The sequence below is a fragment of the Zonotrichia leucophrys genome, chromosome 5 (genome assembly GCF_028769735.1).
Source record: "Zonotrichia leucophrys gambelii isolate GWCS_2022_RI chromosome 5, RI_Zleu_2.0, whole genome shotgun sequence".
Classification (NCBI taxonomy): domain Eukaryota; kingdom Metazoa; phylum Chordata; class Aves; order Passeriformes; family Passerellidae; genus Zonotrichia; species Zonotrichia leucophrys.
In genome coordinates this window covers 43,300,167-43,327,199 of record NC_088175.1, presented here as the reverse complement: position 1 = coordinate 43,327,199, position 27,033 = coordinate 43,300,167, and the positions used below count along the sequence as shown (strand labels likewise).

Here is a 27,033-nt window from a genome sequence, read left to right as displayed (position 1 = left end):
CTGCCTGGCCTCAAAAAAAAACCCGCTGCCCAAAGTCGCTAGAAACATTGGTGTCCATTTCATTGGCGTTAACACCCACACCTTCACCCAGCAACTTGTTAGTAAAGACATGAGCTTTCCTCCCGTGTTTATTGCTACGGTGCCGTAGTAAAGGGCCTTGGTGGTTCTGATAATTATCACAACTCCTTTATTTCGTTGACATTTAATCCTCCATAATGGTTTAAAGTACTTAAATTATCGTGGTTTCACCGAAGGTTTGGGGGGGGGGGGGGGCAAAGCCAAACATACACGTTGTTAGTGCCGTGGAAGTGCATCGTCTCGGTATTATGTCTAGCAGTTTACTTTTTCTTTTGCTACACAAATGCAAATAAATATACAACTGCTGTTTTTACAAAGTACTTGAAAGTAGGTGCTACTTTAACAAGTTTAAGAACTCCTACTTGAAACGTACACATAGCTCAGACAAGGCTGAAGTAACACAGACCTATGTATATTTCAACAACATCATAAATTCAGTGTGGTTAAAACTGTAGCTGAATATTAACTGTTATCACAGAAGCAGACAAAACAGATCCTCCCTTACTACTCAATTAGAGGAAGGTTTCTTCTTTAGAAAGACAAAGTTCCTAAGCCTATTTTTAAATTAAGTGCAATGTAAGCCACAAATGTTGTAGACCATAATTCTACATCTTAAATGCTCTTTAAAACAAAGTTATAGTGGGTTAATAGCCACAGAAAAATCTATCTAGTCTTGATTTAAACAGTGAGTATTCTTGGAAAGGTTGGCCTGGCAATTGCTTATGGAGCAGAGGTGTCCAACTAGAAAGCATATGAAACTCAAGCTAATTTTCAAGCACAGAGGTTTCATGAAAGTCCTTTCAAGTTCTCAAAATCCTGGACTAGCGTCTCCAGTGTATTTAAGATTTCAGATCATTCTTCCAGCACACTTTCTGGATTTCCTGATAAGATCTACGTATGACACAAAACAGTGCCTAGGGTGCTGTTAAATACACCCTGCACATCACAGATCCTCCCCTTTGAATGTCTCACATCCTGCACACATGTCCATGCCAGAACAGGGGTGGCAGAAGCTTTGCCCAGCTCTGCAAGGTGCTTGGAACTGTGGGACCCTCGACACAGGCAATTTACTACTGTGCAATGCAGACAATTCAGCAGGACACTGCTTCCCTACACTTCGAAAGTGCTCTTTGGGATCAGGTATGCTTTACACTACAAGGTAGTTTCTTGCCTTAAAAACCACAGAATTCCTATGAAATGCTTGGGCCTTTCAGTTATAATTTAATAGATAGGGGATGAAGGTGTTCAAGTCAGGTAAAGAAGAAACTAAATGTGTATTTGTGTAGCTTGTGCAGGTCAAAAAAGTGACTGAGCAATCAATAGGATATTTATTTTTACATAAAGCACACTGGTCTATGAGCTTTGGGTGTTTTTTTAAACTTTGATGTTATTTTAGAGCAAATTAAGCTATTTTGAATATGAAGCTGCAGTTTGGAAATGGTTTTGGGCTTTATGCTAAATCAATGCTTGATGGCTTGCTGTATTTTTTTGCTAAAGTAATTCAATCAGGAAAAAGGCAAATGGTATCTCTGTAAGGAAAGGTCTTCCCTCAGGTGCAATATCAAGGACAGCAAAAAAAATCCTAACTCTAAGCCAATATCAAATCATTTAAAATAAACATAATTAGGATTTCATGCAATAGCTGTATCTCTCCTTATACTAGAAGCATGCCAAACATCACATTTGCAACTCTTTGTGGCAAGAATAATCCCTTTGAAAGCAAGATTTGACTCCTCCCTTTTATTGTGTGAACCTCCAGCTATTTGTGTCCTGATGCCTGCATTGTAATCATTCAAGTCTCAAACTTAGTAGCACAGTCTTTGAAACACTGAATTACCACAGCTTCTACATTGTCAAGTGTTCAGCACCATACAGTCAGTAGCAGAGACTGCTGGAGTCAGGAATTGAATTCTCTCTGGGGTGAATTACTCCATTTTTGCCTCATAAGCCACCTCCTGCAGCATCTGATCTCAGCCCTGATCCACAGACTACACTTTTTCTCCAATCTAACAATTTCTCCATTCCCCTACAAGCTTCTAAAAGGCAACTCTGGACCTTTTTTACCTAAGGGGGTTGGAGGAATGCATTTATCTGAGGAAATTTACAGAGAGTAACAAGATTAAATTGTTCTATTCTTAAGAGCCGTTTACTCTTCCATGTGCAAAGGAGTGAGTTCTGCATGCAACACATTATATGCCTAGAAAGAAATCAGTGGGGGAAAGGGGAGGATTGGCTCGCAGCCCAGTGCTGGCAGGGTGTTAAACTTCCAGCTGCTTGCCCATCTTGCTGAGGGCATCGCTGACAATGTCCAGCTCGTGGCGCAGCTCGTTCACCACGCTGGCGATGCTCTTCGTGTCCTTCAGGACCTGCACGCTCTGAGTGTAGGGGTTGTACTTCACCCCAAAGGGACGCTTGATGGTTTTTGCAAACTCTCTGTTCAGGTAAAAAAAAAAAAAAAAAAAAAAGAAAAAAAAAAGAAAAAAAAAAAAAAAAAGAAAAAAAAAAAAGAGTGTGTTATATCCAAAAGAAGATGTTATGAACAAGACATAAACCACAAATGCATTCTCTGTATGCAGCCAGTATCAATACCCACTTTTCTAAAGTATTTTAAAATAGTCCTAATTGTTATGTATCTCCCACCCAGTACCTGAAAGACCAAGAAAATACTAACCAGAACTCCTTTACTGTGAAAAATGGTTACAAAACTGTGATAAGACTAAAAGGGTTTTGTGCTGCAACAGAAAGACATATAAACCCAAATCTGCTTTTACAAAAAGAAGGGAGATGGGGAGGGGGGACAGAATCTGTACCTCATCTTTTCCTTTGCTTCTTCAAAACTTTCAGAAACAAAGTAAACCTCCTGGAAAGTTGTAATGATACATTCTTGCTTGCAGGTGACCTTGGGATCAAAAGGTTTGACTTTGGCGCTGTCAGAGAGTGAGTGCTGGTGAGGTGTTACCATGGGTCAGAGGAGCATCACCATCCAAAGAATCCAGGAGGAAGATGACATGTGATGAAGTGAAGAAAAAGGATTATGTGAGATGATTTTAATGCATCTCATCTTGAAATTTTTATCTGCAGATGAACAGTGATTAAAGCCTAACAAACTGAATTATTCTAAACAGTCATATTCTGCCAGTTTGGGTGAGAAAAGGGACTCCACAGACACGAGGCGTGTGTATAAATGAGCAATATTTTCAGAATCTGGTTAAACCAACAAAGCTTTGATCTGAAAGTAGTTACCTGGACTGTAACATCAAGAAATTATACTTCATAAAAAGCAGGGAGAAACAGTGGCAATGGTAATGAGGCACAAAGAAAAGAGGCAAGCAAGCAGTAGCCATTCTTACCTTGAGCTCACTAATGGAAGAGAGCAAGCCAGCCCCATAAACTCTTAGCTGCCCCTCTTGCTTGCACAAGCCAAACTCTACCGTGAAGAAGTAGCACTGAAACACAGAAGGAAGTAAAACAATTCAGCCTTCATCAAAGATGCTGTGGTGAGCTAGAGATGGAAGCATTTCTATTTGTAGGTGGCATCCAATATTTGCAAATATCAGAGAGTTATCACTCAGTTATCCTGAGACACTTAAAGAGGAGGAAAGCCAGGATGGAAGGATGAAGAACCACGGGATGGCATGTTTCTCATAAGAAAGGTGGATGTTACAGATCACCCGGCTGGGCTGGAAGATGCTAATGCCAGTGCAAACATTGAGGTGTAAATCTCTTTTGAGAAATACTGACATGAAATCACAGTCTCAGCTTAAAACAATCACTGGGTAGAGCAGATCTCTGGTGAGTAAGAACAGCCCAATGCAGTTTGTTTCTCATTTGCTTAGTGTGCTGTAAAATTAAAGACATTCTCTTTGCTGAATTTCAGATTTCTGCTGCTATACAGGAAGGAACACTGTTTTCATAGATGGCTTATTTCTGCCCCCACTGAAGGTAGTACAAGTTTTACACATGACATGGGAAAAGAAATTTTTAAAATCAGCAAGCTAGTTCTTCCATAACTGGCACAGATTATTTTTCATCAAAATTTACTTTTAATCTTAAAATACCCCTGCCAAGACGTCCAGAGACTGATATCCAGAAAATTAGTTTATATTATTTTACTTTCTTGACTGAAAAGTATCTAATGCTAGCACTCACCACATTCAATACCATATAATTTCAATTCATTCTACACATTAAAGAAATAGAACTTTCAAATCATTGAATCATGTTCCCAGAAGAAAGAAGACTTTGTCTGAAAGAAATAGACCATAAAATTTCAGTGTGCAGAAGCTAAACCATTACTTGACAGTAGAGTGAAGAAAAATACCAATCATATCAACTTTAAAGTGGGTTTTTTTCCTAGCATGGAAAATTTTTTCATGCTTTAAAATCCAGAGACCAGTGAAACACAAAGATTTAGCAGCTGGTGTGGCTAACGTTGACACGAAGCTCCAAATTTATTTGATGGCATGGGATCAGCTTAGTGAAGCACAAAGGTTTTGATGGAATCCCCAGGCACTCAAACACTCACTGTTGCCAGTTTTTGGACAGCCTCATCTGATGCCCCAAGTGATGCAAGACCAATTTCCTGGGAGAACTGAGCAAAACTGGGTTCGGCCAAAAGAGGGACATGGCCAAGGAGCTCATGGCAGGTATCACTGGAAAAAGAAACAAAACAAGAAATCTCCTGATTTGTCTTCGTGGCAAAGTGAAAAAGCAGCACCACTGAACAGAAACAATGTCTTGCATTAAACTTTAAACTTAAACACTAAAAGCATTGCCCATTTCTCTGAAATCAACTTAGCAGATCATAACAAGCTTCTATCAAGTGCATAAAATCAGATTTTCAAATGAAGGTGCCTAAAATTCAGGTCTGAGCTCCCCATGTGTAAGGAAACTGGATATTAACTGCACACACTGCAATCAGGAGGAGATCTCCAATAGCAAGCTGCACTTTTGAAAATCCTGCACTTACGAAGATGGCATTTCAGCATGCTGCAAATTCATTACATTCAGCATGAAGGCTGAGTCTTCAGCACCTTAAAAATAAGTTTTATGCTGGTGTTCTTGAACAGCTTTTAAGTAACTTGGCTCTGGGCAAGCCAGATTCAAAACTCTCTCACAAATTCTAGCCCAAGATTAAATGACTCACGGCTCTGGTGTGTAGAGAGGGTCCGAGCTGTGTCTGACATATTGAGTGCAGTGGAAAACTCGGAATGCCAGTCCTGCCAAGAAGTCTCTGGGTGACAGATATCCAGCCACAGGGCGAATGGTGAAGCCTGTGCGCTCTGAAAGTGACCAGAGAAGCTGTATGTTAGTTTAGCACAGGGTGCACAGCATTGTCAGCTTTCCTGCTGGGGCTGAGGTGACAACCACAGCACTACCTTGGCTCAAAAGCACGTGGGAAAATGAGGCACAACTAGAAAAATCAAACGTAGGCTTGAGTCTGAGAAACATTTTTCAAAATGGCCCTGTCTCTGTGCCCCTGGATTTCCTAGGATGCCATGCCTAGATTCAACAATACAGCCAGGTATCTCCTTAGCCAGTCCTAACAATCTTTTTAGACACTGCCCCTCAAGTGTCACTGCCTGCATTGAAGACAAATACATTAAAACACAGATGGCCAAAAGGCCTCTTAAAGGACCAGAATGAATACAAGACACCAAGAATGTTTCCTTGTGCCCACAAAATGGTGGGATTTGCAGTGGACCTCAATTTATTTTGAAAATCAGAAAATTGTAGGAAAGCAGCAGATTACCTTTCAGGAAGCGAGACACATCTTCCAGCTGAGGAATATTGTCCTCCCTGTACCCACAGTGTTTGGTGAGCAGGGGCAGGTTTTTCAGGTACTCTCTGCAGGCATAAGTTGGGTAAAGATTGTTCAGCTCTCGGTACACAGTCCCCCAAGTCTTGATCTCCTCCTCAGTGAATTCAATCTTGGGGATTGGGTCACCACTGCAAGGAGAAGAGGAAGAAAGGACACTCCTCAGAAAATGGCTAATAAGAGGTGACTAATTTACCTACTATTAGTATTTAATACCTGTATGACTGTGACACCTGCCATTAGACTCTATCAAATACTGTGAGATCTGGTCTATGTCCTGGAAAGCTTTTAGTCTGAGGACTTGCCTTTTTTTCACTTTAACCAGTTGTCAGGAATCTTGGCATTGATCTCACTTAAAGCATTGGTTCTGTAAACAGTTTCTTAATTGTTTAATGCCAAGAGTAAGGTTTAAAATACCTACACAATCTCTTCACAGCTTCAGGAGCTGATAACACATCCTTTTCCATGTTGGATTTCTAAGTCTGCAATTATTTTCCATTACCCTTTTAATTTGTTTTAAGAAAGGAGAATTTCCTAAAATAACAACACATAGTGCGACAGCAGCTAAATATACACATCAGGTAAAAATTATGTTTCTGTGCAGAGGAGACCAGTGCCTGTCTGACCATATTAATTTTAGTCTCTCTTTCCTATTTAGTCCTCAGGACCTTGGATAAAGTGGATTGTGGCAAGGCCAGTATTACACTGTGTTTCCACTGCCAGCCAGGTAACTGGCATGGAAAATGCTTTCCCAAGGGAATCTCTGTCAACAACAGGTTAGCAATAATCAGCTTGGGACTGTGGTAACCAGTTGCATTAAACACACAGTGCAATAGAACTCTAAATACAGACATTTTCTAGGCCACGTTCAGTTGAGGAACTTGACAGCTAAATTCAATCAGGCCACACGAAAATCACATTTAGAAAGAATTTACAGCACTAGGTCATGAATCTCTTACTGCTTTAAGAGCTCCACCCCCTGCCAAGAGGCATCTCTAAAGACAGAAGCTCTTAGAATTTCTTTTCACAGAAAACTTCTTATCTACACATCACACATGCTAGTTGAACCAGGAAAGAAAATTCAAGTATTAACTTTTGCTCAGAAAGTTTACTCTCAGTGGTCAGTGGGCTGTACGTTGGGATTTGCCTCCCCTCCCTCTCCTTTGCAGAGCAGCTGGCCAAGCCACACTGACCAGGGCTGCCTGATCTACACTCTCATCTTGCCTCACATCTCCCTTCCCTTCGCCTCCTTGGCTCTGATCCCTGAGCTGAGCCTGCATGCCTCAGCCTGGTCTGAGCCCAGGAAGGTGAGCTCCTCACAGCCCACTCTGCTGTCATTTCAAAGCACGCAGAAGGCTTCTTCTGGAAGAATTCAAGCTTACTGTTTGTAGTTCATAGCCAGGTCTGCAAAATACTTTCGCCTCTTGCGATAAACATTGTCTTTGAAACCCTGGTGGGGAGAAAGGAAAACACAATTCAGTGAGTTCCCAACCATAATAAATAAATCAATCAATTTAAAACAGAACAGTTGACATTTCTGCAGTTGGGGAATAGAAAAGTATGATATGTAAGAATGAAAGGAGAGGGCAGGAAACTCATAGCTGAAATCTAAAATGTTTAATAGATGTGAACTGAGCAAATACTCCAAAGTAGGAATCAGCTGATTTATGCAACTATATATTCCATGTAGAAGGATTAATTTTAGTTGTATCAGTATTCATACAGAGTTTGTTACCTGCATGATTATTGAAAATTACAGAACAAATTGCCCGTTTTCACTGCCCAAATACCAGCTTGGTTTCTCCAGTAAGGAAGAAAGATAGAGGGGGAAGAAAGCCTGCCTCAAAATAACTTTCTTTTAGCTTCTTTAATGTGGATGTGACCACTCAAGGCCCAGACCTGGAGTTCTTGCACGAGTAAACCCTGCAGAAAAGCACAGGAACTGAATTCAGTCAGTCTTCCCTGAGCAAAGAAAGAGACACGAAATCCCCAAGAGAAGGTGCTCAGACCTCCAAAGACACCATTGAGGGAGAGTAAAGGGAGGAGGAAAAACTGCAATTTTTTAGGTCAGCTCCATGAATTGTTTCCATCTATGGACTGGATGTAGGGAGGGAAAAGTACTTACGGGATGGTCGGCATCCAAGTCAGAGCCGTACATCAGCACCCGGTTTGCACACTTATCCAAGTCTGAGATCTTCTTCGGAAACCAGGGAACGTTCTCCATGCCTGGGGAAGGCATGGGATCCACAGGGTTATTAATAACACCCAGCACACCGAGGGAGGAAGCGCTGCTTCCAGGGATGGCCACGGCGGTTACAGCTCGCTCCATAAATTAAAGGGGATGAAGAAGACAAGGGAGGCCTCTGCCTATCTGGCACCAGCCTCCAGCTCACACTTCCTCCTTGGTCACTGCCACAGGCTGCCTGCAGAGCACAGCCAGCCCCAGAGCCTCTGGGAAGGACAGCTAGCATGAGTGGCATCCAGAGGATCCCATGGAGACAAGGTCTCCATGTGTACAGCTGCTGGCAATCTTGTAGGGCACAAAGGGTGCAAAGGAGAAAAGAAATTATTTGTCTGTGGTCGTCCCTGGGCAGAGTGGGAGCAGGTTAGAGCCCTCTCATCATGTTTTACTGACCATGGGAAATGGATGATTCCCCATGGTTATGTACATGGGAAGCACCCAGTTTTCCCTTGAGGGGTATGGGGGGCAGGAGGAGCAGGAGGCCCTGCTGCCTGAGACAGAAGCATCATTACAGTTTTGCTACCAACTACTTTGGGGTTATTTTTGCCCTAATAGAGTTTTTTGCCAAGCCCTGGGCAGAGCAGTTAATACACTGTTTTTCTGCCTCAATGCTCTTCAGTTTACTTAAAAAGGTCAGGAGACTGTTTAGATTGAATTTCCCCTTACTTAGGACTAAAGTAAGCCATTTTATCCAAGAACTTCAGATCTCCCCTTCCCAAGCACAATGACTGAAAAATACATGGGACCAGTTTCCTGCTGCCCTGAACTTTGGGCATCTCTTTAATTAAAAGTAAAGGTGTAAACACAACAGGTAGTATTTTAAAGTAAAGGGTGCCTCTTTTGTACTAATATAAGAAGGCCATTATGATTAAATGTGGGTAAAAAAGACAGCAAAATCAAGAACTAAATGAGGAAATTGCAGAATCCATATTGAACTCTCCCCAGTGTCTGAACTGAACTGGGACCTGTCAGTATCACACCTCTGCCATCATAAAGTACTCAAGCCCTGTACTCAGACTTTACAGGCCAGCCTGCTTTGACCTGCAGAGCTCTCGCTGGTGCCAGCTGGGCTGTGCTGGGAAGGGACAGGAGCACAGACAGCAGACACACAATTTGTAACAGCCTGACACAGCCTGAACTCCCAGGTTCAGGCCAGACTACACTCACACATAGCACAGAAACAGGTACCTGGCAGCAGGGGCCTGAAGACACGACACAAGTGCAGGTGTGGACAACCAAAAAAAAGATTTCAAACCAACACATTTGGAAGTGCATTTTCATCAGCACTGCCTTTTGTACCTACCATCTTCCTGGACACTGAAATGCTCTGTGGGGCTCACAGAGACGATGTTGACGTGGGATTTCAGGAGCTGGAAAATCTCATTCAGCTGTTCCCTGTTACTGTCACAGTCCACAAAGATCTCAAACTCCGAATTTCGTCTCTTGGACTTCCGTGACTCAATGTGTACCAGATTTACATGCTTCTCCTGTTTAGTAAGAAGCAATGTTCGCAAAGAGATAGGGTAAAAGCAATTGAATAAAAGTTAAAATAGTTTTTCAAATTAATATTCTACTGCCATGAACTATTCACCACGTCTATGAAGCTATTTTAGTTAATTGGATCTCTTGATAGCAATTTGCTTATTGGAGGGGGCGAAGGTTTGCTTTTCTATTCAGAAGAAAATGAAAGCAAACCTGTGTTCTTTCAGTTTTATTTACATTCAGGAAGCACATAAAGACACAGTCAGGAAGTTTAAATTCATGGACCTTTTTCTTTTATCCTTCCCGTAGGAAGCTGATTAGCCAAATTCACCAAAATGCCAATCAAGTCACCATATAATTATCTCACAAGCAGGCAAGGGATTTAAAAGCAGTAGTTTTCAGAGCATTAGTTTCACTTGTCTTTAATCTGAAGAATTATTTAATCATGTGTTTTATATTAGGAACATTGAGAAAACCCCAGGCTAAAGCACGCAGAGCCACGCACCAGAGCACAGTGGCGCTGCACATATTCCTCACACAGCACCTGCCCAGCAGCTGTGCAAGTGCAGCTCCTCTGCCGCCTCCAGTTTGCCTGGGCAGTGTGGCAAGGGCAAGATCAACACCCCAAGTGTCTACCTGCCATCAGCAGGGACTTCAGACCACCTCTTATTTCCAGCAAAACCACTGAGTGCCAGTCCTCTTGTCATGAGGGGAAAAGACAAACTTGTCTGTGCAGGTAAGAGTTTTAGCCAGCCACAGCCATCATCTAATTTCTGAGGCACACATTTGCCTTTGTGGGTAATTTTGGGTGCCAGGTGGGAGCAGGTTAAGAATCACATCCTTAATAAAAGGATGTAATCAATTCTTGTGTGCTCTAAAACTACCCTTACAATTTAAAAATAGGGAGCTGCTGTGATGATCATAAGATTATAGAATACATACCTGAAAGAGTTTTAATGCTTTCACAAGTCCTCCAACTTCATTCTTCAAGGAAAAAATGATGGCTGTCCTTCCTCTTTCAGATGCATAGACTTCGTTCTCTTTGTTATCTTCAATCATCATGTAAGCTGACTTATTTAACTAGATGAAAACAAACAAAAAAAAATTGTTTGAATAGGTAGAAGTGAAAAAAGTGTAAGTTTTTACATTTCAGGGTGTCTTGGGTAATACTGTGCTTGGATCAACCACAAAAGGAAAATTATGAATTCAAATATTACAAAATAATAGGAATAAAGTTAGTCACAGACAGAATTTGTGAGACACTGAAATACCAAGATTTTTTAATTGAATGATTTTATGGACATCTTTATTCATTCCCTAGGATGCAGAAAATATTTTCAATATGCAGTTTATTATTAGCATTGCTACTGGGAGAAAGGGGAGCAATAAGATGCCATCAGAAATAGTACATTGAACAAAAACACTAACAAAGGGGTTAGCAAGTTCAGTGAACACTGGCAAAGAGAATAATCCAAATCCCACAGGACAGAGGCAGGAAAAGATGAATCAGGATTCAGTAGATCAGAACTGAAAATCACTCTCTTGTTACATAACTGTAAAACACTGTTTTCACAGGGCAAGGAGACAAACCTAAGGAGGTAAAATGTTTTGCTGACCAGAATCTGTTGGCTATAGAGACATTCCCTCTCTGACCAACCACAGCCCAGCTGCTCCATCTGCCATGTCCCTTAATTCATGTCTCAGACCCTTGGCACAATCACACACTGAAAATTCAGACACCCCATACTGTCAGACTGTGTGGTTTTGCACCTAGTGAACACACTCCTGGCTGTGTGGAAATCAGCAGCTATCACAGATCATATTCTTAGCTACCAGTAGCCAGGCCATAAAAAGAGATAATACTGAAACAGTAAAGAATAAGGAAAATACAAAATAAAGAAAAAACACAAGGCTTATGAGGAGAGGCTATCCCTCATATGTCTTCAAACCTTGCAAAAATTAAAGAATAAAAGGAGAGGTTTCTGAATGAGTCACCAAGAAAGAGGAGAGGAACAATGAAGGCACAATATTGCTATTTGGAATTATTTTTTGATCGGACACAACTTTAAAGATATCACTATCTTGAGACATTTTCAGAAATGAAAAGAGCAAAATAAAAATGCAAACAAAATGCACAGTTCCTTTGATTCCCTTATACAGTCTCTCCAACTGTAACGATGTAATGAAAATATTTCGATTTCTGACTGGGTTCCCACTTCGAATGAGTTGCCACAATATGATGAGCCTGGACAACAGAGTCAGACCATCACGCTGTTTCTGATCCACCAAAGTCAATGAACTCCATCAGCTTGAGTCCTGACACCAAGATTTCTGCTGGAAATTGGCAAGCCCAGTCAGGGTTCAGCTGAGCAGCCTGCAGATTTCCCAGCTCACTCCGGTGTCAGATCACCATCACAAGAGCCAGGAACAGGCACTGAGCACAGGCACTTCAAACAGAAAATAAAAAGCTACAAACACCACGATTACATACAGGTCATGGGCTGTTTTCTCAAGTGCAGAGAGCCATTTGTGTGAGCCAAATCCTGTTCAGATGGGGCTGCTGTAGGAGAAGCAAAGAAGTCTCCACTAAAGTAGAGTTAGGTGGTGGTCTTTGAAGGCAATAAATGCAGGGCTGGTTTATAGAAGAGGCTGATATGCAGCATTTTGGCTTGACTTAACGTCTAGGATCATTGGCTTCAGCCTGAATCAGCCTTTATGAGATTTGGCACAGTTGCATGCAGTGTTATGAGGTGCACAGCTGGAATGGACTACCTGGGCCAAAAACTAAAGCTCTTCTTTTTTGTTTTGCTGCTGCAACTTCCACTGTGTCTAGGATCAGGTGACAGCATCTATGAAGTTTTATGTTTAAGAGATCAATGAAGAAAATCAACAAAACATAAAATATTCTTATATCAAGCTCTAGAAATGACCTCTAACTTAGGAATTACAAATTGGAAAAGAGAAATTGTGATGCTTACAATGCCAAATGCACACTGTAGACATTATTTAACCCTACACCAAAGCTCACCTTTTGCGTTAATTAAAAAATGAAGACAATCACCCAATGCAGCAATCATTTGGGTGCAAGGCAACAGGAGAAAAGGTAACACAGAAACAATTCCTCTCCTCCTGTGGCTGCACTTCACTTATATTTTAACCTCTATCAGTAGCTCAGCAACCCAGCTCTAGTAAAATCTGAAACTTTTCTTTTGCATGGTAACACATTTGAAGTTTTTGGAGGGTGAAGGGGGAGTTAATATTTCACTGATGTTTTTTATTAGTGATGCAAATCTTTAACTGATTTTCCACCAGCCTGACTCAGTCTTGATGAAAATAGATAAACACAGGGATATTCTAAGCCCTTTATTTACGTAGATAATTAGGTGCTGTCCAGTTAAAGGTTTCACTTTTTAGGACATATAGCAATTATCTTTCCTTTCTCCCTCTCCCCAAAGGATGTTCACAGAGAGAAAGATATATGAGGGAGCATATTTTGTGCTTTAATTCTTTATATTAATGGATAATCAGGATTTTAAATTATCCAAACATATTTGCCTAAAAAAATCACATTTCAATTCATAAATTGAAGATGAAAAATTATTTTCAAAATGTTTTATACTGATTTGCATTAATCACAATTAATAAAAAGTGGCAATGGGCATTTTATATTCTCTTCCCTTTAAGTAGCTGCTTACTTTGTTGCTGTCCTTTTGACACACTTCTAGGGAAGGGTGAATACACAATATTAGGAGTGACCACAACTAGATATCACATTACATTTTCCAGCTACACCAAAGTTCTTCCTAAGATTTAGCCCTCAGACACCAAAGCAAAAGCTGTACTGAGCTGCTTATTTGGCTTCCAGGTATCTGAGGGATACAGCAAAGCAATGCTTTTGTGAAACTTTACTGTCAGCATTCTTGCCTTCACAAGGAATTTTACAGACTTTGTCAACTGCACAGTATCAGTAACTGCAGCCAGTGCTGCTTCTATCTGATCTCTGATGCACTAAGCAAATTCCCACTATAATGGAGAATATTATAAATAAAAGAAGTGAGTTCTTCTGAATTATGTCACACCCTCTGTCTCTTAAGCAATGGTACACCAAAAGTTGCCTTTGTTCTACCTTAATTTCATATGCTCACATTTACACTTTGAGATTTTTTTTCCTCTCTTTTATCCCGAAACAGCAGCTCCATCCCAATCCCACCGGCACCGAACGCTGCCACTGACGCCAGAGGAGCCGCACCCCAGGTCTCTCCAATTTCTGCTCTCCAAGTAACCGGGGCCAGAAAGCTCCCGATTTTCCCAAATCCCCGTTCCGAGAGATGCAACAGCGAAGCGCCCGAGCTGTGACTCCACAAAAGCGGCGTTTACTCCGCAAGTCGGGACTGATCCCGGGGCCGGGCAGCGAGGATCCCATCCCGCACTCCCCGTGCCATCGTGCTCCCCTCACCTGTGCCCATCCCGCCCTCCCCGTACCCATCCTGCTCTTCTCACCTGTGCTCATCTATGTTCATCCCGCACTCTCCGTGCCCATCCTGCTCCCCTCACCCGTGCCCATCCCGCACTCCCGGTGCCCATCCCGCACTCCCTGTGCCCATCCTGCTCCCCTCACCCGTGCCCATCCCGCACTCCCGTGCCCATCCCGCACTCCCGTGCCCGCCCCGCTCCTCACCTGCCTGCCGGGGTCCCGCGGGCTCGGCGCCGCCTCCAGGGATCCGGCGCGGCGCGGCGCGGGGTGCATGGCCGGGCAGGCTCAGGGCAGCGCCCGGCCCCGCCGGCTTTATGCAGGGCCGAGAGCCGCCCCCGAGCGAGGGGAGGGATGCGGGGAGGCGGGGGAGGCGCTGCCCGGCCCGGCTGGGAAAGGGGTGCCTTGGGCCCCTCCACGATGTTGACCCGGTTTGCAGAGCAGCGATGCTCGGGCACTGCCCGCACCCGCTCCCCGTCACTGCAGCCGGAAAACCCCGCACAAGGAGAAGCCCTTTGCCTCCTGAGTTACCTGGACAGGGTCACCCAAGAGGGGTCACAGGACACTGACTTTGTGCGGGTGACTCTAGGGGTTCTGCAGGTAACATAAATTTACACACCACGGGTCCGAGGGCAGCGAGCATTTGGGTGAGGGAGTCCTCCTCCACCGTGTCCACACAGGCGCTTCCCAGCACTTGTGCACTCCCTGTAAAATGCTCCGTACGCTGCCCGTGGGGAATGGAAGGCAAACTGCATCAGAAGTGAGAGGTGGTGAGGGCTGGGCCTCTAGAGCAGAGGGGCTCTGAGCAAAGGGGCCTCTGAGGCTACACATTGGACTCAGCAACATCCTAAATTCTCAACAGCACATAGTGCAGGTTGTAGTCCCAAAGTCCCAAACGCGGTGGGCAGATGTACTGAGATCTTCACTAAAAACAGCAGTGCATTTCTGCTGTGAAAATAAATTGCAGCGTATTCCTTCTTTCCGCAAAACCTCCTGTGCACGCAGGAAGAGTAACTGCATTTCAATTAGCAGAAAACTACATCTTTTCATATCATTTATGTTGTTATTTATTTTCTGCATATATCTAGGTGTGTTTATAGTACAAAAACTCATGGTTTTTTGACTCCAGTCCTCACTGTCTCATCTCAACTTGGCAACATTAAGATAAGGGGATTTTGGTCCACAGCAGGAGATGCCAAACGTTCCCTGGGAACATAATCTCTTGGAGGTGTTAGGAGTCTCTTGGGGAGGAGAGATTGATTATTTTCTATTTGAGCTGTCCAAAACCAAAGACTCTGATCCTTTTAATATGTTTTTTTTTAAACAAACCTTTCATAGAAATGCTCAAAATCAGCAGCAGCTAGTTTCACTTGAATATAATCAAGTGTCTGGAAAAATCCCCAGTATCTCTCTCTTCAGTGCCTAAAAAGGTTTTGAGGATTTTTTCAGCTAGATCCCTTAGACACTGGTGTAACACACCTGGTAAATCATATTGATGAAGCAAATATAGAGGGTGACACCTAACCCAGGCAGGAACAGTCACACTTGCACCAACATCTGCGATGATGATATCGGAGTCTTCCTTCTACCTAGAAGGACTGAACTTCAAACAATCCTGTTTCTAGCTGGAAACAGTGACCAGCACAGCCCTTCAGAAACAGCACAGGCTGTGAAGGATGACATAGCTGGAAAACCCCTTTTTTTTCCAGTTTGCTAATGGCACATATTTCATTACCAGATGCTTCAATTTTCCCTGCATAAAGAAAATGCAGTATTTATCAATATATGTCTTATCTCTACAATAGGCATTTCACTTCCTTCCTGAAGAATAAATCTCCCCATCAAATGAGCTGACTCAGAGAGCAAACAGTTTGTAGGATCTTTACGCAGACCCCTAAGTGTGTGAGAGCCTGGTGTTAATGGCAAATGTGTAAACATGGGCACAGTAAGACACTTATGATAGAATATGACTAATCTGTCAATTTTCCCCAGCTCAAATGAAGCAGTAAGAATGGGGAACCCATGGACAACCTGACCTATAACTACTGAAACAATGGGAATGAGCTCAGGAATGGCCAAGGAAATTTAACCTAATATGGAATGTATTGGTTGCATAACAAGATAACTGGGGTGCCCAGGGTTTTGGGGAGCAGATTAAAGCTGATTCACTGGTTTGGTAAGAAGTGCTTGTTCACCACAGCCAATGCCCCCTGATCTGAAAGGGCAGAAGCACAAAGCATGAACAGACTCGATTACAGCCTGTTTCCACTGGGTGCTCACTGGAGCCTGCTCTGCTCCTCTCCACACTGGGTTTCCAGCTCCTAGGAATCTGTGGATGGCTAAATAGAAGAACTACTTAAAAGGTTTTATCCAAAAGCTCAATCTTCACAGTTCTGTAGTTGCAGGGCTTTGGAAAACCCTCACTCTGTCACTAGCTCAGCTGCTGCTTTGTGTTTTCACACAGAGAGAAAAATTTCTACCTTTTCTCAAAAACTGGTAGCATATTCTACCATTTAAGAACGGCGGCTTGAGCCCCTCTCCACAGAAAAGAGCAGTATGGCACAGCAGTCAGGTATGGAGACAACACAAACAGGGCAGCAAAATGCACAGGAACCACCCTGCTCATCCTGGCAGGAGTGGCACAAGCAAACACTGACCCACAAAAGGTCTGAAATGGGACCTTGTTGGTCTGCAGGAGCACCAAGGCAAAGAGAGGCCAAAGAGTTTTCAGTGGGATGTCAGAAATCTACACAGAGCCTGAGGTGGGAAGGAACTCTGAAGGACAGCTGGGACATCAAAACCATGGGGAGAGAAACCTCCGCTTATGGCACAGGAGATAAGGCAATACAGTGACTGATTTTTCTCTAAACCCTGCAGGAGATTTCTCACATACAGCCTCTTATGCACACAAAGCCCTCCAGACAGATAATCAGCACCTGAGGATGGAGCACAGGTCTGACCCTGCTCAAAAGGGGCTCAAGCTGATCACATTTTGCAGGACAGGGCTTTGCCATGTGCAGCTGCCACAAAACCTCTCTCACTGGCACAGAGCAATCATGGCACATGAAGGCTACCAGAGTGGCTTTGCTTACCTTTCCCCCCCTAATTCCTCATTAAATGAACTCTCCTCACTCAGATCCAAGTGACAGGATGGTGTCAGACTGAAGTCATTGCACTTTTCTCAGTCCTTTGCTGGAGTAGCTCCAGGAACATCAAGCATCTCCAGAAGAGACCATGAATCTATTCCTCCTTCCCCTCTGCTAGCTCAGAGGTGACTCTGCTCTAGTTTTCAGAGAGTTTCTGCTTTGTTCTTCTAAGCAGAAACTTGACAGCAGAGTTTGCAATCAAGCAGTGTTCTGACACCTGGGAATACACATTTGTAGATTTGCTCTGGAGATTTTTAGGCTGAGAAGTATTAAAACCAAGCTGTCACACCTCCAGATCTCCCCCTCCCTAGGAGGCCACACTAAAGGGACCCTTTTTGCTCTCTGAAACACAACCTAAACCTTCTGCCCTGCCTCTCCCTCCCACTCTGTGAAAATTTGTCCTCTGTGGCTCAGATATGTAGGGACTCAACTTACCTGGCACATCTTTGCAGACATGACACAAATCTTGTGTTTACCAACACTCTGAGGAAGCTGGTCTGGGAGGGGAAAATAAAGGTGGAAAAAAGAAAAATCAATGTAGTACAGGGGTTCCAATCTGGGGCAGAGTCAGAGGATGAATTTGTTGAACTGGTCAGGCAAGAACACGGAAAAGCAGGTTGAGAACGTTCTATAAGGATATTAATCTTCTGCTGAAATATAAGATTATCTACCTGAATGCAGCAAGGGTGATGGAGAGAATCAGTCAGCCCTAAAGTCTTCTCAATCCCATCAAGGTTATCAGTGGGAATTACCTGATCTCCCCATGTGATTGGAGAAAGTGCTGTAATCTCCAATAAAGCAATTTCACAACATCACTTCTGAGGTATAAACCCCCTTGGACTTTATTTGGCCCAGGCATCTGCCTTCCAAGCAGGACCATTTCTCTGAAGCAAAGGGGCCACTTGAAACTTTTCCAGAAAAAGGTATGGAGTGGTAACTCCCTGAACAAAACAGGCTTAATACGATTTAGTACCAAGTCTGCTCTAATTATAATTACTTTCTCCAGAGCACACAACTGAAAATTCTAATCACAGCCCTCTGCCTTTCTGTTAATTAAGTGCTGCAGACAAGTTATGCCTTAAGAATCTCATGGCACTTAGACAAGCACTGTGGAAGTACACAGGGAAAAGTGAAGATGAGCACCATGCAGGCCTCTGCACAGTTTGCTTTGCAGTATAAGTTTTACAGATCTTCCTCATATTCTGATTTAATTTTTTCAATGTCCTTTTATACTGATGCCCAAAAAACTGCTGGTCTCAAAGTCTAGCTTGTTTTTTTCTACTGATTTTTAATAATTATAAAGCATTTATTGTCACAACACCCAAGCAACAGCATTCACTTCCAATCACTTTCTAACCTTCATTCTCTCAACCTTTGACTTCTCTCACCTAAATGAGGTAACCTGTCATCATGGCATTTACCTAAATCCAGGGAGTCAAAAAGCTCCAAATCCAAAGCTTTTCAAATTTTCAAAGAAATGTATGGATCTGAAATCCTGAAGTCTTTCTACAGAAAATTCTTCCATTTTCTTCCTTCTTCTACGAACCACAGTTCTGCCAGCAAACACTTTCCAGCGCAATTCCCCCAGCCTTTCACCAGCATGAGGCTGTGACAGTGTCACAGCCTGAGCTCAGAGCAGCCTCAGAGAAATGCCTGGATGGCTCAGCCCCTGAGAAGGGCACCACATCCCCATGAGGAAGGCTTAGCAAGCAGTTAACAATTCATGCCACTGAATAGTTGTTGATCAATAAAGCATTTCTTTCATAACCAGTTAATATGCGACAAAAGGAAAAGGGGGATTTCAATTATACAAGTATTTCAAACATTTATAAATATCTTTTTCCAATGAAAAGTGCAAGAACCAATGAGGTAAATTACCCTCTCATCGTGCCTCAGCCAGCTGTAGTATCAACAGCCTTCAAGCACACTTCTTTTGAAAAGCCAGAGCTGCTGTGTAAACCTGCTGAAGCACAGCCAGCCAACAGACCATGCACTGTTTGTATATTTGCTTTGGACTGTTTAAAGAAGCAATATTGGCCTTTTCATCTGAGGCAGGAAATATTTTTCGTTTCATAAAAGCTAAATGAAATCACAAGTGACATGAGCTATTTGCTGCTCTGAGCAAATAAGGTGTAGTTTTTCCTGACAGCACCTTTGTAAACTCCTTACAAAAGGTTAGTTTAGATGCTGCTGGGACAATGGACAAACCAGGCTCTGATTTGTTTTCTCTAGGGAAAATTATATCACAAAATTAATATCAATCAGCTACATTTCAAACCAAAGTTTGATTATTTGGGAATATCTGGCTGGGAACCAAAGCCCTGAAAGAGCTCTTTGCTCCAATTACTCTGGAGTTACTGGGTACAGAAGTGCCAATTACAACTTGCTTTTATTTCCTTATCTGTTCAGGGTTGGTCAAGTCACCTCAAGTTAAACATGGTCCCAAACCAGCCAGCAGAGATTCCTTGTGTTACTAGAGCAAACAGCATTCAGTCCAGCCAGAACCATCAACCAGAGATGGGGAAAACCAGGTGGAAAAGCTCAACAAGCTGATCTACCTGCTGCCTGGGAATGCAGTGCAGCCTGGAGAGGACAAGGGAATATTCCATGGAGCCTTGCAGATACTGCTCTGCCCTGCAGGGCTGAAGGGGAGGCTGCCAGCTGGTTTCTCACGGGCTGAGCCAGGTCACAGCTCTGCCCTGCACCACCCTGGCCCCAGCTCCAGAGCCTGGCAAGGGTGGGGAGGCTGAGAAGCTGCTCAGTGCTGATGGCTCTGGCACCAGGTACAGATGCAAGATGCCCAACCTGAAAATTAAAGACAAAGCATCCAAAAAGAGGAGAGTGTGCCAGAGCTTAAGGCAACCTCAGCCACCATCACTGAAAACAGCCCCTCCTGGCATTCAGGGATTGCTTCTGACCAGATCCTAATACTTCTCCATCCCTTAAGCACAAGTTAAGGTAGAAGGGGACTCCATTCATTGAGGAACCACCCTGGTACCATTATTTCTGCCACATTATCACTACAAAACCTCAGGAATTATCCAGTGCTTTCACATCACAGATGAACACAAAGCAAAATAGTCAAATGCATAAATAAGGCTGCTGATAAGAGCAGTCACAGACTGTTTGTTAACCTCAGCCTGTTGGCCTAATTAGTAGAACAGCAGCATATTGTGTATTCAGAGTGAGGTGGAGAAGTGAACAAAGGGGAAAGCTTTGTACTCTCTAATGATATGAGTAAGCAGAGCTCAGAAAGCGATTCAGCAGACTTTGATCCACTCAGGAAAGAGAACAAGAGCTCTCCAGGTACTTCTGACAGCCTCAACACGGGCTTGGGCCAGGAACCAGCCTCTGCCATATTCACATTGTTTAGGAAGTGTATCCAATGTTAGATTTGCTGAATGTAAGAGCAGGCAGACTGTATGCCATGTGTTCCACACACCCTAAACAAGCCAGGCCAAGGGAAATCAAGAGATGACTCCAAGGCCCAAACAATGCCAGAAGACACTGGGTTTGCCTGTTCCAGCAGGTTTTTGCTGTGTTTCACCCTGTGCTGAAGATGATCAGCCATTCTGAAACAGAGGCCACGGTCAGGTTGTTCATTCCCAGCTAGTCTGTTAAATTTCAGCCCTCAGGGTTTCACACCAACGTGAGCTCAGAGGATGGACCATTCTTTGTTGACAGATTTCAGACACCCCCATCCACTGAAGTCCTGAAACCACACAGGAAATAGATGACAGAGGGCAGCCTCTGGTCTAGACACTGGCCATTGACCAGCATGAACAGCATAAATTAAATCACAGTCACTTTTTGCTCCAGGGATGGAAACCAGCAATGTAAACCCATCAATTCACAGCAGCAACTTTAGACACATGGCAATTGTAAAATGTCCAGCCTCAGAGCTGTGAAACACATCATCATTTCCAAGACTGTCAAAAGTTGTTCATCTTGCTGTGTTCTCATGACAGATATTTTTTCCCCTCTGAATTTCTTTTATCTTATTAGATTTTAGTTCCCATTATAGTTAGGACAATTTTGTATTGGGGCAAAATTAATTAATTTGGATCAAAGTAAGGCTCCTTGAAATGTAACACTAATGAGTCTCATCTGCCTGATTAGAGAGCTTTGCTTTTAGGGACACGAGGTACAAAATTTTATTTCAGAGAAATAAACATTATAAGCTTATTTAAGGTTGAAAGCATTAGCTAAATAGTAACCAGGATCATGGATAAAAGATTAGGGTGGCAAACTGTGAGCAGACTTACAACTGGCAAGAGGATGCAAGTGTAGACCAAAACAGGCTAATGAGGATTTGTCAAAGAGGTGCAAGCAGAGCTCAGTGCAATTTACAACACTATATTTAGTGAACTGACACTATGCCTCCCATCTAGTCACAATTCTTTGCACCAATTCACATGGGACTAAATGGAAAAGAGTTACAGATTGGAAAAGATAGTAGCAATTTCTAGAAAGAAAAGATGGAAAAAATTCATTCTGGATGAGTCAAACTAATCTTTAATATCTGGCAAATTACATGGACAAAATATTTGCTTATTTTAAAATCTGATTTTAGACAAGAACAATTTGTGTTTATCAATGTTGGCTTTGATTGGTGTGACAATTACTCCAGAGAGCAAAGGGGGTTAAATAGCTTGGGTAATTCTCATTTTTATTAGGCTTCTTCACCCCATCCACTTTCTCTTATCCCATTAGTACAAACAGTTAAAGAAAATACAATCCAGAATTAACTTCCCAAAATACAGGGGCAAATTCATCTGAAAAACCACATGGTAAATGGAGTTATCAGGGATTGTCTGGGAGATTTGGCATAGCACACCATAAATGGCATCTGCACAGCCACATGCTGGGTCACTTGTGAATGACAAACACATGACATGAGTACATGCAGTAGAATAGAAGGGAACTGCCTTCCCCAAGCCTCATCTCCCTCCACAAACCTCTCCAGCACAGACACAAGACCAGGAATGGAGATGTGGTGCTTGGAGAGGGCAGGTCCCAGCTGCTGGCAGAAACAGCTCCGTGTGAGAGGAGGCAGGAAGCCCACAACTGGACAAGGACATGTTTTACACAATGTCTGTGACCGAAGAAACCACTGTAAAGTTGTGAGTGTGCTCTCAAAGGCACCCAGTACAACTGCACAGGAACCACTTCTGGCTGGTGGAAAACCATCCAGACCTGCTGTGGAATCACACCAGGACACCCAGGGCTTGCACAGCTTTAGGCAGTTACACACAAAAAGCCTTTGGATAAACCAAGACCTGAATTCTAAACTCTTCTACCCCTTTCCTCTGTTTTGATAAGGTTTCCATCAAACATTACCACATTTTGTCAAAATTACCTTGATCTGCAACAGGCAACAATGAAACCTTGACATTTTTATCCTTTTGCAACCTTACACTGGAAATCAAATTTTAAAAAACTCATTTCAAGCACCCATGTGTCATCTTCCTCTGATGTCACGCATACTGCACCTGTGCATAATATTCCTCCTGCCAGCCTTCCGCATTAAGTCAACAACAACAACAAAGACCTCTGTGCCTGTTATTCATAAGCTTTTTGTTATCTCACAGAAGACGCAAAAGGGCCCAGAGCATGTGCGGGAAGGAAAGACCTTTGTTTAATCTAATTAGATTTACTTCTTTCAAGTCTAAGTAAACTCAGGGATCAGCAGATCAGAACTGATTAATTAAATCATGACAGCATTTCCTTTACCCTGTGTGGACAATCATATCATGCAGTGTCACATTCAGCAGGTTCTTCCAACAAAGCACCCTCAGCCTTCACACTGTGGACAAGAAATGTCTGCCTCCCAGGTGACACTCCAACATCAAGAGCTCTTCTAATGCAAAAGCTGAGAGCTGTGGAGTAGCACTGTGGTTATTTTCAATACTTCCATTGTGGGGGTTGACTCCAGATCTGTTGGTTAAAGTTACTGATAAAGCTGCAATAAAAGATCTGGTTCTGACCTTTATGTTCACCACTGGGTGCTGGACAAGAGGGAAGTGAGCAGGGTAAGATCAAAAGGATGTGCACAGACACACTGCTGGATGCTGTCCTCACCCCCCTGCTCTGCTGTCCAGAAAGGCTGGAGAAGCAGGAAAGCTGCTTCAGCGTTATCCCTTGCTGCTCTTGCTTGTGTCCATAAGCACGTGGACTGTGCAGGAATTGGCCTGGACCAACCCCTCTCCAGAGTAGCTCAAGGCCAGTATATTTTGCATCTATCTCCCATCTTCTTTTAAGAGTTGTGAGAACCTTTCCAATAAGGAAAGAAGGAAAAGGAGAAATCTTCCCCTCATTTGGGCTTGGGACTCTCCCACAAGAGCAGCTCACTCTACATAGTGCCCAAAACATTTATGTCTCTCAAAGACTTTCCTTGAACCTACACCAATTGTCAGCTCATGGACAATTTCCTGTGTTTCTTTTTGTCCACTCAAAATGTCTTCTATCTACTAACCTCACAAAACCAGACTCCTCCCTCGCTCTTCCATGTTTTCTCCATTCATTTTTCTCTTCCCTATTATTCCATTATTTTCTGTTCACTACTGTTCTTCCTTCCTTTCAGCCGTTGTTATGACTTCATCCTAAATGACAAAATGGAGTCATTTTGCAGGCTTTTTCATTCCCACCTAATCTGAAGTGTTTGCCCCTCCTTTCTACTTTCTTAACTTATTAAATCAAAATCTTTACTAATCAGGCTGGCATAAACTCAAAATATCTACCCATGGTTTCTGTGTCCAGACTTCCCACCTGACTAATGAGGAAACTCTCTGATGTTGAATGAAAGAGTTTGTGCACTACAAAGAAGTCTTCATGGAAAATGAAACCTTCTGACATCACTGGCTGATTATAATGCAGCACTGTGGCTGTATTGCAGGGCAGGATAAAAGTGTGTGCATGTATTTCCTGCATGTTTCAATATCCTCCTATTGACAGAAGATAGGGAGACTGGTCTGCTACTGGAGGCCAGGAAATTATTTTTCTGATTTCATTGGAATAATTGACAAAAGCATTTCCTTTCTATGTAAGGTTAACAGATGGCTTGTTAAAGTTACATCTTCTTTAAACAGAGCTGTCACCAAAAATTATATACATGACAACAGAAATAATATTGATACAAACTCACTGCAAAATTAAAATGAAGTTTGCATAACCTGAAGCACAGAGTAAATAACTGCCACTATTGCAACACGGAATACCAAGGTGCATTTGCTTTTCTAAGATTTCCTTGGAAACCAGGATGAAGGGACATAAATTGGGGAAGTGTCAACATGGGACTTAAGTTACCATGGGCACAAAGATGCAGGCAGTCGCTGTGCCTGTGCCAGGAGCAGGCTGTAGGCTGCAAGCACCAATCCTGCAGGACTCTGCTTTCACAAATTGCCTCTGTCATGTCAAGATCTATGCCAAACAAGGGCTTGCAACACCTGACTGCCTCACCTCCATCATGATTTGGCTCCTCGATGCCTCACCTGGCCAGCAAAAAACATGGGGGAAGAGTTAGTGAATTAAAAAAAGAAATTGAAAAGATCCAGCAATACTCAATAGCCCACTTGCTGTGGTTTTTAAGACCTCATGTTCACCTTAAGCTTGTCTCATTTCCATCAGATCAGGAGAAACTGCAAAGGAAATTCAGGTTTGAAAACAGAAAATGTAATCAGTGTTAGACTTTCGATAGGTGACTGCACACCAGCTATTCCACCTGGACAGATCTAGAATGCTAACATAATTACTGATATGTAATACTTTTCTCCTTCACTTATTATTTATCCTCTTTGTCAGGATTCTTCCAGGCTTTTCCCTATTTGCCTTCTTTCTCCAGTATCTCTTAATCTTTTTTCTTCCTCTACTACTACTGTCTTCTTTCACAGCCTACCACTGTTACCTTTTCTTTGTGAGCTCTTTCACAGTAGCCTTTGTATGAAATTCAGCTCTCAGACTTTACTGAGCCATCACTAAGACCTGCAGCTCACATGCAATGACCTGGGAGAAAGAGGAATTGAGCCCCACTGGGTTTTCCCTGTGTTCATTCATTTTCTCCACAGTAACAACTCAGAAGCAAACCCATTCTCTTACCCATCTTAGATGTCACCTCCTTGCATTATAAAACCTGCTTTCTTTTTGCAGAAATGAATCAGGGAGGGGAACAAAAGGAGGTGTAGGAGCAGCATTTCCCATTGCAAACCTCAGTGGACAGCTGCTGGCAATAACCTGGTTTGTTTTGCCGTGCTGGCGATGTCAGGTTCGCTCAGCTCACGCCCTGTTGGCTCTGACTGAGGGGCTTCACTCCCTGCAGGGCTGAGGAGGCTGCCCGGGCTTGCCTTCACATGAAGGGCTTCTGGGAGGTTGTGTAACAGCACAGCAGACTGGTCCTTGCCCCAGGTGCAGCAGGTTCTTCCTTCCTCACTGACTTTGACAGAGCACGTGAATTTCATCATCATCGCCAGCAAAGCGAGCATTGAAAAAGGAAAATTAATTTTGAGGGGTAAATAAAAGATACATTAGGGAGCTGCTAAAATGTTCTGCTCTAGGAAAAAAATTTGCCAATTTTTTGGTGAAAAATAAAAGAAAGACTGCTGGTTTTGTAACTCCCTGTAGCAGCCAAAATAAGTGAGAAAGAACACAGATTTTCCAGGCAAACAAAACTGCAGTAACACCTCTGTACCTTTTAATGCCAATATAATAAACTATGAAGATACTTCACTTAAAAATAAATATTTTATCTTATTATCTCTTTTGGATTCAGCTTAGTTTCAGTGACAGGTGTTTATAATAGGGCAGTTTCATCTCACAAAGGACTCACCACAGCATTTAGAAAAAATATTAACTAAAATAGTAGTGACAGAAAATTAAGCAAGCAGAGTGACATGGATATGGAGAAGCACAGAAAAGAGCTTTTTAGGTTTCATGGAGAAAGAACAAATTTGCATCATGAATATTGGGAAAGCATTAGGATATCAGTAACCACCTCCTTGCACTGCTAAAGGAGCAGATAAAGCATTCCAATGCCACTGGTTTTTTTTCCCACATCCCAAATTTCTTTGGTTTTGTAGTGCTTTGTCCCACCAGAAAAAAGTTATAATGTGGGATAAGGATACCACATGTGCATAAAAGTTGAGTCAACAGAATGTTAGAATCCTACCTTTGAATAAAATTATTATATGGATCTATTAAGACTAATTTAAAATAAGGCCTTCCAGTCTGCCTTCTGTGTCAATTTTCTATGACTGCTCTTATGCCACAAGTCACATCCAGCTCTGTCCAAGCAGGATTGAACTCCTGCTGTATTAGTTCAATGCTTCAGGTACCCCCTTTTGTTCAGAGCTCTGCACAGAGCAGCAACAAGTACTTCTCATTTCTGCCCAAAGGAGGATGTTCTGGAGTTAATCAGATCTTTGGTCTGGAAGAAAGCTGCCCACCTGCTTGTAGACAGACAGATAACCATTCTGAATCAACTGGCCTAGAGAGCTCAGCCTTGCCAGTGGGTGTCAAAACAGGTCTAGGAGACTGAATTTTAAAAAATACCAAATTCAAAACCCAAACACCTCCCTGACCCTGCCAGGAAAAGCCCAACCCCACCAAAACCCCAAACACCTGCTGCTGATGAAGCACAGGCCAAGGGAGGTCCCTGCTGGCAGGATGATGAAACACACGTGCACCAGCTCCAAACACATCCTCCACCTACCCCCAAAAATAATTTCTTCCCTCTCTGAGCCCCAAAACCCGGCACAGTTCCCTTCATCCACCCTGGCACCAGCCTCACTCCCAAGGCAGCGCC

At 42.9% G+C, this 27,033-nt stretch overlaps 1 protein-coding gene across 2 annotated transcripts; it reads right to left on the bottom strand.

Annotated features, from left to right (window-relative positions):
- Positions 1 to 191: 191 nt before the first annotated feature.
- TPH1 (tryptophan hydroxylase 1) lies at positions 192 to 26,888 on the bottom strand. Of its 2 annotated transcripts, none has more exons than XM_064713870.1 (11): positions 26,850 to 26,888; positions 10,563 to 10,700; positions 9,442 to 9,625; positions 8,022 to 8,122; positions 7,279 to 7,346; positions 5,831 to 6,027; positions 5,225 to 5,360; positions 4,604 to 4,730; positions 3,429 to 3,524; positions 2,889 to 3,022; positions 192 to 2,511 (listed from the first exon to the last, which is right to left on the bottom strand). In XM_064713870.1, exons 2-11 carry the CDS (start codon positions 10,680 to 10,682, stop codon positions 2,337 to 2,339), a joined length of 1,338 nt encoding a protein of 445 aa, XP_064569940.1. In that variant the 5' UTR covers positions 10,683 to 10,700; positions 26,850 to 26,888; the 3' UTR covers positions 192 to 2,336. The 2 variants fall into 2 exon arrangements, with proteins under 2 accessions (XP_064569940.1, XP_064569939.1); XM_064713869.1 differs by lacking the exon at positions 26,850 to 26,888 and adding an exon at positions 14,299 to 14,388.
- Between the last annotated feature and the right edge of the window lie 145 nt (positions 26,889 to 27,033).

What these genes read in the sequence shown, in the direction of transcription:
- TPH1 (XM_064713869.1), bottom strand. Translation starts at nt 14,367, where the DNA reads ATGCACCCCGCGCCGCGCCGCGCCGGATCCCTGGAGGCGGCGCCGAGC. An exon ending in CGCGGGACCCCGGCAGGCAG is followed by an intron (nt 10,701 to 14,298) that starts GTGAGGAGCGGG and finishes GTTTTCATCTAG; the next exon opens with TTAAATAAGTCAGCTTACAT. An exon ending in TTTCAGTGTCCAGGAAGATG is followed by an intron (nt 8,123 to 9,441) that starts GTAGGTACAAAA and finishes TGCCTTCCCCAG; the next exon opens with GCATGGAGAACGTTCCCTGG.